We start from the raw sequence: 14197 nt of genomic DNA, 5'->3' as shown, positions 1-14197 counted from the left end.
GCTTGACGAAAGATAGTTTTAAGACAAGTGATAATACACAAATAAGGATTTTTGTCAATTGTGTTGACTTAAGTGTGATATGACCAATTAGTTGAGACTTCTGAAAAAGCATATGCTAAAGAATCTTCATTGAAAATGAGGCTTATAATAAATTTGATTTATTTTCAGTTAGTCCGATTGGATAACCTTTTTGCCTATTGGAATGTGAAGTCTCAGCTGTTTTATCTTAGTAATTATGATGAATCATTGGTAAGTAAATTTTTTTGGTACATGCATATATATTTTTGGTATCATATTTTGCATACTTTTATTCTTTGTCATTTATCTAACATACTGTAGATAATATGTTAGTCAGTGGTCCTTTTTTTCCTAGGCAAAAATCCATTAACATTTCCAGCAGTAGGTGAATATATGTACATAGACATATATAAACATACCTTTTTGGTATAACTGATATGAAACATTTGTTATGTGTGTAACATAATGTTTTGATATTTGTATATATTGCAAAATGATCAACACAATAAGTCTAGTTAATATCCATCACCATATGTAATTATACAGTTTTTCTTGTGATGAGAACTTGGAAGATTTACTCATAACAACTTTCAAATATGCGACACAGTATTATTAATGATAGTCACCATGCTGTATATTACATCTCCATGAGTTAATAAATAGTTATTTTATAAATGAAAGTTTGGACTTTTAGACTCCCTTTGTCAGTGTTTTTCCCATCCTGTCAGTACCTCCCTCCACCACTTCCTGCAACCACCGATCTGTTCTATTTTTTTTTTTCTTGTAAATTCCACATAAAAGCGAGATAGTACAGTGTTTGTTTTTCTCTCTTTGAGCTATTTCAGTTAGCGTAATGCCCTCAAGATTCATTTGTGTTGTCCCAGTGGAAAGATTTCACTTTTTTTTATGGCTGAGTGATATTCCACAGTGTGTCTGTGTGTGTGTGGATATAAAACATTTTCTTCATTCACTCTTGATAGATATTTATGTTGTTTCCATATCTTGGCTATTATAAATAATGCTGCAGTGAACATGGAGTGCAGATATGCTTTCAAGTTAGTATGTTTATTTTCTTCTCAGAAGTGGAGCTGTTGGTTTATATGATAGTTCTGTTTTTAATTTTTTGAGGTCCTTCCATATTGTCCATAGGATCTACACCAATTTGTGTCCCACCAACAGAGCAGAAGGGTTTTTTTTTTCTTCACATTTTCACCAACATTTATGATTTTTTTTGTTTTTGATAATAGCTATTCTAACAAGCATAGGGTGATATTTCATTGTGGTTTTGGTTTACATTTCTCTAATGATTAGGAATGATGAGCATCTTTCCATATATCTGTTAGCCATCTGTATTTCTATTTTGAAATTTTTAATTGGATTGTTTGAGTTTTTTTGCTTTTGAGTTATATGGGTTCATTATATATTTCAGATATTAGCTCCTTATCAGATATAATGTTTTCATATATTTTCTTTCATTCATAGGTTCCCTTTTCATGTATTTGATAGTTTTCTTTGCTGTGAAAAAGCTGTTAATTTGATGTAGTCGGTTTGTTTATTTTTGCTTTTGTTGCTTTTGCTGTCAAACTAAAAATTCATTGCTAAAGTTGATGTCAGGGAGCTTACCCACCTATTTTCTTATGGAGTTTTTATGGTTTCAAGCCTTATGTTCAAGTCTTTAATCCATTTTGAGTTATTTTCATTTACCATGTAAGGTAGTCAGATTTCATTCTTTCTCAAATAGCTGTCAAGTTTTCTCAAACTATTTATTGAAGAGACTGGCCTTTTCCCATTGTATGTTCTTGACTCCTTGGTCATAAGCTGTAACTGACCATGTATGTTGTTGTTCATTTGCTAAGTTGTGTCTGACTCTTTGCAACCCCATGTACTGCAGCATGTCAGGCTTTCCTGCCTTTCAGTATATCCCAGACTTTGCTCAAACTCACATCTGTTGAATTGGTGATGCCTTCCAACCATCTCATCCTCTCTCACTCACTCCTCCTCCTGCGCTCAATCTTTCCCAGCATCAGGATCTTTTCTAATGAGTCAGCTCGTCACATCAGGTGACCAAAGTATTGAAGCTTCAACTTCAGCATCAGTCCTTCCAATGAATATTCAGGGTTGATTTCCTTTAGGATTGACTGGTTTGATCTCCTTGCTGTCCAAGGGACGCTCAGGAGTCTTTTCCAGCACCACAGTTAGAAACCATCAATTCTTTAGCTCTCAGCCTTCCTTATGGTCCACCTCTCACAACTGTACATTGTGTACAGCTGGGAAAACCATAGCTTTGATTATATGGACCTTTGTTGGCAAAGTGAGGTCTCTGCTTTTTAGTATGCTATCTAGGTTTGTCATGACTTTTCTTCCAAGGAACAAGCGTCTTTTAATTTCATGGCTGCAGTCACCATCTGCAGTGATTTTTGGACCATATATGCATGGGTTTATTTCTGAGTTGTCTGTTCTAGTCTGTTGATCTGTGTGTGTGTCTGTGTGACAGATACTAATACTGTTAGCTTTGTAATATAGTTAGATATTAGGGAAGATGACAACTCCAGCTTTGTTCTTTCTCAGGATTGCTTTGGCTATTTGGGTTCTTTTGTGGTTCCATATGAATTTTAATTGTGTTTTTTCTGTTTCTGTGAGAAATGCTGTTGGTATTTTGGTGGCGATTGTAACATATCTGCAGATTGCTTTAGGTAATATGAATCTTTTAACAATATTACTTATTCTAATTCATGAGCATGGAATATCTTTCCATTAGTTAGTGTCCTTTTTATTTTTGTTCCTCAGTGCCTTATCGTTTTCAGGGTACAAGCCTTTTACCCCCATGGTGAAGTGTATTCTTACATTGTAATGCGATTGTAAATGGGATTGTTATTTTTCCTTTCTGATAGTTTGTTATTAGTGTACAGAAATACCACAGATTTCTGTATATTGATTTTTCTATCCTGCAACTTTAACTCATTTATTATTAGTTTTAGCAGTTTTTGGTGAGACTTCAGGGTTTTCTATATATTATTATGTCATCTGCAAATAGTGAAAGTTTTACTTCTTCCTTTCCAACTTGTATGCTTTATTTCTTTTTCTTACCTAATTTCTCTGGGTAGGACTTCTAATACTGTGTCAAATAAAAGTGCTGAAAGTGAGCGTCTTTGTCTTGTTCCTGATCTTAGAAGATAAGCCTTCAGCTTTTCACCCTTGAGTATGATGACAGTTGTGGGCTTATCGTCTGTGACCTTCATTATATTGAGATATGCTACTTTTGTACCCACTTTGTTTTGTCTTAAAGAGATGGTGAATTTTATGACATTTTGTGTATGTGCTTGTATACAAATATATATGAATACATTCCTATCTTAGTAATTTCTAGAGCCTTCTTACATAATAGTAGTTTGATGAAATAGTGTTTAGTTACTTTAATATATTCTTAGCTATACTCCTAAGTTTGAGTTACTTTTTAAAATTGTTTTTAAACATTTTTGCATATACTAGTATTAGCATGAATATAAGTAATATCAATTTGACTTTTAATAGAGCAGACTGAGGAGTGGCATTGTTGATGAAAATATTGTTCCAGAAGGTTATGATTTTGGTAAGTAAATTTCATAAGATAAATGTACAATTAAAGTAATCAGTATAAATTTGAAATGAATATTGTTGATGTCACTGTGGTATTTCATGTTAATTTTCTCATAAAATTAAATGTATTTCTAATATATACACAAAAGCAAAATACTTTGCTGTATCATGTGTGTTGATGATTCTCAAATCTATCAGTTTAATTTTGAGTTATTTCTCTTTTACCCTACTGTCAATTCTGGCTGTTTCATTCAGAGTCTGATGAAGAGACAGGAAGCACATAGTAATTTGAGAAGGGAAAGTATTTATGAAGAATTACTGAATATAAGAGGGGATTAGAGTAACAAGGGATTGGCTGACAAAGTGTAAAGAGAACGCTAAGGAATGCAAGAATGGTATAGGGTTGGCCAAAACATTGGTTTGAATTTTTCTGTAGCATCCTACAGAAAGATCTGAGTGAACTTTTTGACCATCGCAATAGCTAGAAGAAACAGCCTTTACCCTAGGACTTAGGTGGAGTGCCCAAAGAAGTGTGTCTCCTTTAACACTGAGATCCAGAACTTGTTGGAGAGGGGATCGCTGTGGGTCACTGACTGGCAGGAAAGTCCCTGATGCCCTGTGGGTAAAACTTGTAAATTACCCTGAAGGAGTTTTTGGGAAATTGACCCACTAGGAAGTCTTGTGGAGAGTTGTCTCCAGAAGGCACTCCATTCTAAAACCTCCTGAGCAATGTGTTGAGAGAATTTGCTGGCTCTTGGGTGGTGCTGTGTGCTGCAGGAGTCTAGTGCTGAAGATATCTGTTTTGCTGCAGGACCTGGACATTGGAGAAGCCGTTTTCTTTAAGAGCTATGTATAGGAGAACCATGGCACAGCAAGAGTCTGCTGAATGAGCACAGTAGTACCACAAAGCAAAACTCCTTCCCCCCTGCAGTATCTCGCCCATGTCCTCTTGGTTCATTTGAGTCGCACAGTTGTGTACGACTCTGCGACCCCATGAACTGCAGCACGCCAGGCCTCTCTGTCCATCACCAACTCCCAGAGTTCACCCAAACTCGTGTCTATCGAGTTGGTGATGCCATCCACACATCTCATCCTCTGTCCCCTACTCCTCCTGCCCCCAATCCCTCCCAGCATCAGAGTCTTTTCCAGTGAGTCAACTCTTCACATGAGGTGGCCAAAGTATTGGAGTTTCAGCTTTAGCATCAATCCTTCCAAAGAACACCCAGGACTGGTCTCCTTTAGAATGGACTGGTTGGATCTCCTTGCAGTCCAAGGGACTCTCAAGAGTCTTCTCCAACACCACAGTTCAAAAGCATCACTTCTTCAGCGCTCAGCCTTCTTCACAATCCAACTCTCGCATCCATACATGACCACTGGAAAACCATAGCCTTGACTAGACGGACCTTTGTTGGCAAAGTAATGTCTCTGCTTTTGAATATGCTATCTAGGTTGGTCATAACTTTCCTTCCAAGGAGTAAGTGTCTTTTAATTTCATGGCTTTAGTCACCATCTGCAGTGATTTTGGAGCCCCCCAAAATAAAGTCTGACACTGTTTCCACTGTTTCCCCACCTATTTGCCATGAAGTGAAGGGACCAGATGCCATGATCTTCGTTTTCTGAATGTTGAGCTTTAAGCCAACTTTTTCACTCTCCACTTTCACTTTCATCAAGAGGCTTTTTAGTTCCTCTTCACTTTCTGCCGTAAGAGTGGTGTCATCTGCATATCTGAGGTTATTGATATTTCTCCTGGCAATCTGATTCCAGCTTGTGCTTCATCCAGCCCAGCATTTCTCATGATGTACTCTGCATAGAAGTTAAATAAGCAGGGTGACAATATACAGCCTTGATGTACTCCTTTTCCTATTTGGAACCAGTCTGTTGTTCCATGTCCAGTTCGAACTGTTGCTTCCTGACCTGCATACAGAGTTCTCAAGAGGCAGGTGAGGTGGTCTGGTATTCCCTTTTCTTTCTGAATTTTGCACAGTTTATTGTGATCTACACAGTCAAAGGCTTGGGCATAGTCAATAAAGCAGAAATAGATGTTTTTCTGGAACTCTCTTGCTTTTTCCATGATCCAGTGGAATCCAGTTGGCAATTTGATCTCTGGTTCCTCTGCCTTTTCTAAAACCAGCTTGAACATCAGGAAGTTCATGGTTCACATATTGCTGAAGCCTGGCTTGGAGAATTTTGAGCATTACTTTACTAGCATGTGAGATGAGTGCAATTGTGCGGTAGTTTAAGCATTCTTTGGTATTGCCTTTCTTTGGGATTGAAATGAAAACTGACCTTTTCCAGTCCTGTGACCACTGCTGAGTTTTCCAAATTTGCTGGCATCTTGAGTGCAGCACTTTCACAGCATCATCTTTTAGGATTCAAAATAGCTCAACTGGAATTAAATCACCTCCACTAGCTTTGTTTGTAGTGATGCTTTTTAAGGTCCACTTGACTTCACATTCCAGGATGTCTGGCTCTAGGTGAGTGATCATACCATCGTGATTATCTGGGTTCTCTACTGACAAGCATTAATGTTATGCTGACTGGTAAAGAAAAAAAGTATTTAAAGGACTGGCTAACAAAAAGTAAAGCAAACTCTAAAGAATGAGCCTGGAAGTCTGGGGTTCAGAGCAGGTAGGGAAGGGTAATCTGGAGGTTATAGCAATAAATTGATAAGTGACACACTGGAGGGGAAAGGATGAATGAAAGATTTTTTTTTTCGTTTTTTTTTTTTTTATATAATGGGAAAGATAGTAGCTTGTTAATAGCTTGTTAATAGGCTAAGATTAGGATGATCCTTAGAACATGGAAAGTAAGAGAGTAAAGTGTGATTATTTATGTGTTGATGCGAGTGAAAGAAGGTAGAATTGTGGTTTGCCACAGAGAGGAGCATGGTCAGTTTGTTTATACGATAGATTTCAGTTATAAGAGAGAAGTCCTGGTGTTGGGTGCACAAATAAATATGATGATTGGAGTTAATGGGATTTATTTTTTCTTCTGAACTCTTTCTTTTTTTTAAAAATTCAGTCATTAGAGGTTTTTGGAGGGAGGAGGAGCTATGAAATCTCCATGTAGGTGACTGAGAGAATGCTGGCAAGAGCAGTGTTAGCAAAGTGTGGTTCAGATTAGCAGCGTTAGTATCACTTGGAACCATGTTAGAAATATAAATTCTTGGGCCCATTCCAGACATGGTTAATCAGAGCCTCTGAGGGTGAGGCTCAGCAATCTGTCTTCAACAAGCTGTCCTGGTGATTCTGAGGAGTGCTACAGTTTGAGAACCACTGGGCCAGAGTAGGGGTTGGCTAACTTTCTTTTTGCAAAGGGCCATGTAGTAGACATACATTTTACATGTCATAAATATAGTTTGTCACATGTTTTTCTGTCTTTTAAACAATACTTTAAAAGTGTAAAAATTATTTTTAGCTCACTTGCTAAAACAGGCTGTGGTACGGATTTGGCATATCCTTGGACTGAAAGAATGTTGTGTGATCAGTCAGACACATTAAGTGTCTACTTGAGATAATGTGAAGTCAAGTGGGCCTTAGAAAGCATCACTACGAACAAAGCTAGTGGAGGTGATAGAATTCCAGTTGAGCTCTTTCAAATCCAGAAAGATGATGCTGTGAAAGTGTTGCACTCAAGATGCCAGCAAATTTGGAAAACTCAGCAGTGGCCACAGGACTGGAAAAGGTCAGTTTCATTCCAATCCCAAAGAAAGGCAATGCCAAAGAATGCTCAAACTACTGCACAATTGCACTCATCTCACATGCTAGTAAAGTAATGCTCAAAATTCTCCAAGCCAGGCTTCAGCAATATGTGAACCATGAACTTCCTGATGTTCAAGCTGGTTTTAGAAAAGGCAGAGGAACCAGAGATCAAATTGCCAACATCCTCTGGATCATGGAAAAAGCAAGAGAGTTCCAGAAAAATCTCTATTTCTGCTTTATTGACTATGCCCAAGCCTTTGACTGTGTAGATCACAATAAACTGTGCAAAATTCAGAAAGAAAAGGGAATACCAGACCACCTCACCTGCCTCTTGAGAACTCTGTATGCAGGTCAGGAAGCAACAGTTCGAACTGGACATGGAACAACAGACTGGTTCCAAATAGGAAAAGGAGTACGTCAAGGTTGTATATTGTCACCCTGCTTATTTAACTTCTATGCAGAGTACATCATGAGAAATGCTGGGCTGGAAGAAACACAAGCTGGAATCAAGATTGTCGGGAGAAATATCAATAACCTCAGATATGTAGATGACACCACCCTTATGGCAGAAAGTGAAGAAAAACTAAAAAGCCTCTTGATGAAAGTGAAAGTGGAGAGTGAAAAAGTTGGCTTAAAGCTCAACATTCAGAAAACGAAGATCATGGCATCTGGTCCCTTCACTTCATGGCAAATAGGTGGGGAAACAGTGGAAACAGTGTCAGACTTTATTTTGGGGGGCTCCAAAATCACTGCAGATGGTGACTGCAGCCATGAATTAAAAGACACTCACTCCTTGGAAGAAAAGTTATGCCCAACCTAGGTAGCCTATTCAAAAGCAGAAACATTACTTTGCCAACAAAGGTCCGTCTAGTCAAGGCTATGGTTTTTCCAGTGGTCATGTGTGGATGGGAGAGTTGGACTGTGAAGAAGTCTGAGCGCTGAAGAATTGATGCTTTTGAACTGTGGTGTTGGAGAAGACTCTTGAGAGTCCCTTGGACTGCAAGGAGATCCAGTCCAGCCCTGAGATTTCTTTGGAAGGAATGCTGCTAAAGCTGAAACTCCAGTACTTTGGCCACCTCATGCAAAGAGTTGACTCATTGGAAAAGACTCTGATGCTGGGAGGGATTGGGGGCAGGAGGGGAAGGGGACGACCGAGGATGAGATGGCTGGGTGGCGTCACTGACTCGATGGACGTGAGTCTGAGTGAAGTCCGGGAGTGGTGATGGACAAGTAGGCCTGGCATGCAGCGATTCATGGGGTCGCAAATGGTTGGACACAGCTGAGCAACTGAACTGAACTGAGATTTATGACATTAATGTGAGACCAATCAGTTTGATTTTGTTTTTTTCTCAGTCACGCAATGGTAGTTCCCTTAAGCCTTGATGGTTTGGTATTGGATTACTAGACGTGGTATTAGTAGAATTAGATGTTTGAAACTGACTTTATTGAGAGGTTGAGGATACTGGAGTGATTAAGTGTAGTGGATGAGGTGAGCACAAAAGAATTTAAGGAACTGAGAGAGTATGGTACTGGAACAATCACTTGTATATTTAAATCACTCAGAAATTCTAGTTGTCAGGAGCCAGTCTGAGAAAGATGGGAGAGAGTGTAGCTCAGGGATGGTTTATTACAACCAGAGAGGGTATAGTGGGTGGTATAGTTTTCTATGTAACAAAAATTAAAGCTGAGGGAGAAGAATAGGTTTACTTTTCAAATACTGATACTATTGCTTTAACATATACTTTTTTAAGCTTTCTATTTTAATATTCTTCTACTTAGGTGCGTGGAAATTTTTCTCATTTGTAACTGTATAGTATTCTGTTGTATAGATGTGAAAGTGAAAGTGAAGTCACTCAGTTGGATCTGACTCTGCGGCCCCATGGACTGTAGCCTACCAGGCTCCTCGGTCCATGGAATTTTCCAGGCAAGAGTGCTGGAGTGGGTTGCCACTTCGTTCTCCAGGGGATCTTCCCAACCCAGGGATCGAATCCGGGTGTTCCGCATTGCAGGCAGATTCTTTATCATCTGAGCCACCAGTTGTATAGATGTACCATAGCAAATTTAACTGGTCTCCTATTGATTAATATGTTTTTGTTCAATTCAAATTAAAAGTATTTTTAAATTCAGTGCTGTGCTTTAGGGATGGTTAAAACAAGAGGAATATATTATTTTTATATACACATTAACTTATAATTTAGTAGTTGATCTTTTTCTAGATTCTGCTATTACTAGTGTCCCTCTGCATTATTCTTATACTTTTTGGTGCTAAATGTAAAGGATTAAAAGAAATCTTAAATTATGGAGTGAGCCAAGAATGTTATCCTGGACAAATTCTCATCTCTCTTCTCATTTTTCAAGTTAAAAGTGGGGAACAGATGGATACAGAGACACTGGCCTGAAATCCAGGAATTACAGTTACATAATGAAAGTCAGAGAAGGCGATGGCACCCTACTCCAGTACTCTTGCCTGGAAAATCCCATGGACGGAGGAGCCTGGTGGGCTGCAGTCCATGGGATCACTAAGAGTCCAACATGACTGAGCGACTTCACTTTCACTTTTCCCTTTCATGCATTGGAGAAGGAAATGGCAACCCACTTCAGTGTTCTTGCCTGGAGAATCCCCCCAGGGACGGGGGAGCCTGATGGGCTGCCATCTATGGGGTCACACAGAGTCAGACACAACTGAAGCGACGCGACAGCAGCAGCAGTGAAAGTCAGTGGTTAAATAAAATATTTTTCCCCTTAGCATTTCTGATGTGCATTCATTCCTTGAAACTATACTTTCATTAGAACTGTCTTGTTGGACTGTTTTGCCTTTTAGAGTATGTTCCTGCTTCTTAGGGTTATTATTATTATTATTTTTGTTTTTGAGGAGGAGTTCAGTTAGCTTGCAAACACAATTGTACTTATTGTACTTGCAAAAGCAATATGGGTTATAGATAAAGGTAAAAGACTCCTTAGGACTAAGTGATAATTCATCTGATCAAGTTATAGCAGTATGGAAATCTGGAAACTGGAAAGGGAATAGAAGAAATGAAAATGAGCATTTTCAGCTTGATTCCTCTAGCACTTTGCGACTTGGAAAAAGAACTCAATATAATTTTTAAAAATTTGTGTTATTTTTCAGTATTTCGCCCCATATCTGCTAATGCCAAACTTCAGATGAATCGCAGATCGGATTTTGACTTTTCTGCCCCCAAAATAGACCTGGATGTTGAGTTACATGACATAACAATTGAACTTAATAAACCACAGGTGATTTTTTTTAATGAAATTTTAAATTGTAGGTTATAGTTTGATAAAAGCAGAGCTAAGATTTTAAATGTTAAGATTCATAATGGTATATAATAAACATTACCTTAAATAAGTTAGTAATTTAATTTTTATCTTTGACAATTAAAAAATCTTAAAGATTTAATTTTTTCATTCTTCAGTATTTCAGTTTTATGGAACTTCTTGAATCGGTTGATATGATGACACAAAGTCTACCATACAGGAAATTCAAACCTGATGTACCTCTTCATTACCATGCCAAAGAATGGTAATATGCTTTAAATTTTTAAAATTGAAGTATAATACCATAATGATTGGATATTTGTACATACTGAGAAAGGATCACCACAATAAGTCATTAACGTCCAATACTACACATAGTTAGCAAAGTATTTTTCTTGTTATAAGAACTTTTAATATCTGCTCTCTTAGCAACTTTCAAATATGCCATACAGTATTATTAGCTGTAGTCAACATGCTGTACATTATATGCCCATAACTTATTTATATTATAACTGGAAGTTTTTTGGACCCGCTTCACCCATTTTGCCCATCCCCCACCCACTCCTTTTGTCTCTCACCAGTCTATTCTCTGTATCCATGAGCTCATTAAAAAAAACCAACTTTCTATAAGTGAATGTACAGTAGTTGTCTTTCTCTCACTTATTTCGCTTAGCATAATGCCCATCATTGTTCATTCATGTTGTAACAAATGCCAAGATTTTATTTCCATTTTTATGGCTAAATAACATTTGTGTATGTGTGTGTGTGTGTTTGTATGTGTATACTTTATCCTTTCATCCATCTATGGACAGTTGGTTGTTTCTATATCTTGGCTCTTGTGCTGCAGTGAACATGCGGTTGCGTATATCTTTTTGAGTTAGTGTTTTCATTTTCTTCACATAAATACCCAGAAGTGCAATTGCTCAGTGAAATTTTTTTTAGCAATCATTTAGTGCCCAGGGAGATTTTGCAGATACTAATGTCTGTGGCATTAATATGTCTACAGTTGTATTAAAAAATGACAGCATAAAAGTGAATTTCTTAACTTTTAAGAATTTTAAGATACTCTCTTTAAAGGCTGATACAAGCTATATTATGATACTTGGCCTGAAGCACTTTAGTGGCTTTTGCTTATTACACTAGTAAAATTGACTTACTTATTATTAATCCTTTATTATTATAAAGGATTCTTTATAATGAATTTACAACTGGGAATACTAGCATTCTGTTCATTTACTGTATTTTCGGAATTACTGAAAAAACATATCCCAGTTTCTTTTTCAACCATGTCTTTTTTTAGTTTTCAAACTTTGATATCAGAGCACTTTACCTGTTATAAATCTGAAAAAGTTATGGGAGTCTGTAAAGTGCAACCCTTTTTTAAAATTCAGAAGTAGTCTTGTTTTTTTAGTTATTAAGGTCTTAACCTAGTTTTTCAAAGTTGCAGTTACTTTTTCAATTGACTATTTTAATTACTATTCAGGTGGCTAAAGGGCTAGTTGCCAATTAATACTTTAATAGTTTTTTGGTAGAACTGTGTTATAACAAAATTCTGTAATTTTGCTTATTTTCATTTAGGAAAAAGATAAGACTAAATATTGTGTTCTTAATTAATTGCTAATAGGGTTGGTAAGAAGCAAGTGCTAGATAATATTTTCACATTCTCTGTATTATGTATGTTGTTAGAACAGAAGTGATGTCAGTTATATTTCATACTGTTGGTTTGAGGGTGTTTTTAAGGGGAGAGTTTTTGTTTTTATTTTTTAACTAGGTGGTCTTATGCTATACTTGGCATTCTTGAAGTAAACATTCGCCCCCACTTACGGATGTGGTCCTGGAAGCATATTAGAGAACATAGGCAAAAAATGAAGCAATATAAAGAACTGTATAAAAAAAAGCTAATAAGTAAGAAGCCATCTGGTGAACTTCTCAACACTTTGGAGGTTAGTATTATAAAAATTTATTGAATATTTTGTAATACTTAAGTCCTCAGTCTTTAGTGATTAACACTTCCTACTTATTTGTTCTAATTTTGATTGGTCATTCTCTGTCTCTTTTACTTAGACTTTTTCATATTCCTTAACTTCAGTTGGATGATAAAAACTCTGGTGATCATTTGGAATTTGAGATTCTTCTCAATCTGGAGAGATTTGGTTTTATGAAAATAGTAACTTGAAGCCTCACATTATTATGACATTTATAAACTTCAGAATGCTAGAAAGTATTTGCTACATTGATTCCAGTCTTCTCCATGTTGGTTTCAAAGCCAAATTTCCAAGCTGACATACACAAGCATTGCTTCTCAGAATTTAAGAGAAATATCATATTGATGGATGACTTGTTTTCAATTTCCTATATTTTCTTTAGTGTAGCAGTTTGATAGAGCATATATGAAAATTGTCTGTATAAAGTTATGTAAACACATTTTATTTATATTTTTAGGAGTTGGAAAAGACTTTGGATGTATTTAATATAACTATAGTAAGACAACAGGCCGAAGTTGAGGTAATTCCAGATTGTCTTTCAATTAGTAAAATAAATCTATAATTTATATAGAATTTATTGGTATTGTGCTATATTATACTGTTTCCTAAAAGGGGTTCAAATTTGCTTATTTGTATTATAAGAATAATGGCAGAAAGTGAAGAGGAACTAAAGAACTTCTTGATGAGGGTGAAAGACAGTGAAAAAGCTGGCTTGAAACTCAGCATTCAAAAGACTAAAACCATGGCATCCAGTCCCATCACTTCATGGCAAATAGACAGGGAAAAAGTGGAAACTGTGGCAAATTTTATTTTCTTTGGCTCCAAAATCACCAGTGATGTTGACTGCAGCTACAAAATTAAAAGACACTTGCACTTTGGAAGTAAAGCTATGACAAACCTAGACAGCATATTAAAAACCAGAGACATTAAGTTCTGCTGACAAAGGTTCATATAGTCAGAGCTATGGTTTTCCCAGTAGTCATGTATGGATGTGAGAGTTGGACTGTAAAGAAGACTGAGCACCAGATAACTGATGCTTTTGCAATGTGGTGCTGGAAAAGACTCTTGAAAGAGTCCCTTGGAGAGCAAGGAGCTCAAACCAGTCAATCCTAAAGGAAATCAACCCTGAATATTCATTGGAAGGACTGATGCTAAAACTCCAATACTTTGGCCACCTGATGCGGAGAGCCAACTCATTGGAAAACACCCTGATTGATGCTGGGAAAGACTGAGAGCTGGAGGAGAAAGGGGGTGAGAAAGGATGAGATGTTTGGATGGCATCACTGACTCAGTGAACAAGAATTTGAGCAAACTCTAGGATAATAGTGAAGAACAGACAGGGAAGGCTGGCACGCTGCAGTCCATGGGGTCACAGAGTCAGACATGACTTAGTGTCTCAACAAAAACACCATATTACAAGAAAATTTGATGTATTCTTTTGCCACATCTATTTAAACCATCTATTTGCCACATCTATTCAAGACAGTTTCAGTGGGGGAAAAAATTCTTTCTCAGTGATTGGGCTTAAAGGTGAAAAGCCAATTCCCGCCCCCAACACCCGCCATTATTATTGCTTGTAAGACCATGTCCTAAGTACCAGATAATTCTAAATTCTGATATTTGGCCAATGTTACCATTACT

The 14197-nt window shown here is 37.1% G+C and overlaps 1 protein-coding gene across 4 annotated transcripts in view; it reads left to right on the top strand.

Annotated features, from left to right (window-relative positions):
* VPS13A (vacuolar protein sorting 13 homolog A) overlaps positions 1–14197 on the top strand; it is a 270963-nt gene that overhangs the window by 54612 nt on the left and 202154 nt on the right. For all 4 annotated transcript variants that reach the window (XM_027964486.2, XM_027964487.3, XM_027964488.3 and 1 more), the window contains exons 9-14: positions 169–249; positions 3550–3607; positions 10423–10550; positions 10730–10836; positions 12343–12514; positions 13014–13076. In XM_027964486.2, the coding sequence (XP_027820287.2) occupies positions 169–249; positions 3550–3607; positions 10423–10550; positions 10730–10836; positions 12343–12514; positions 13014–13076 (609 nt within the window). The remainder of the gene's footprint in view (positions 1–168; positions 250–3549; positions 3608–10422; positions 10551–10729; positions 10837–12342; positions 12515–13013; positions 13077–14197) is intronic.

Source organism: Ovis aries, chromosome 2 (genome assembly GCF_016772045.2).
Source record: "Ovis aries strain OAR_USU_Benz2616 breed Rambouillet chromosome 2, ARS-UI_Ramb_v3.0, whole genome shotgun sequence".
In the NCBI taxonomy this organism is placed as follows: Eukaryota; Metazoa; Chordata; class Mammalia; order Artiodactyla; family Bovidae; genus Ovis; species Ovis aries.
This window is presented reverse-complemented; position numbering and strand designations above follow the sequence as displayed.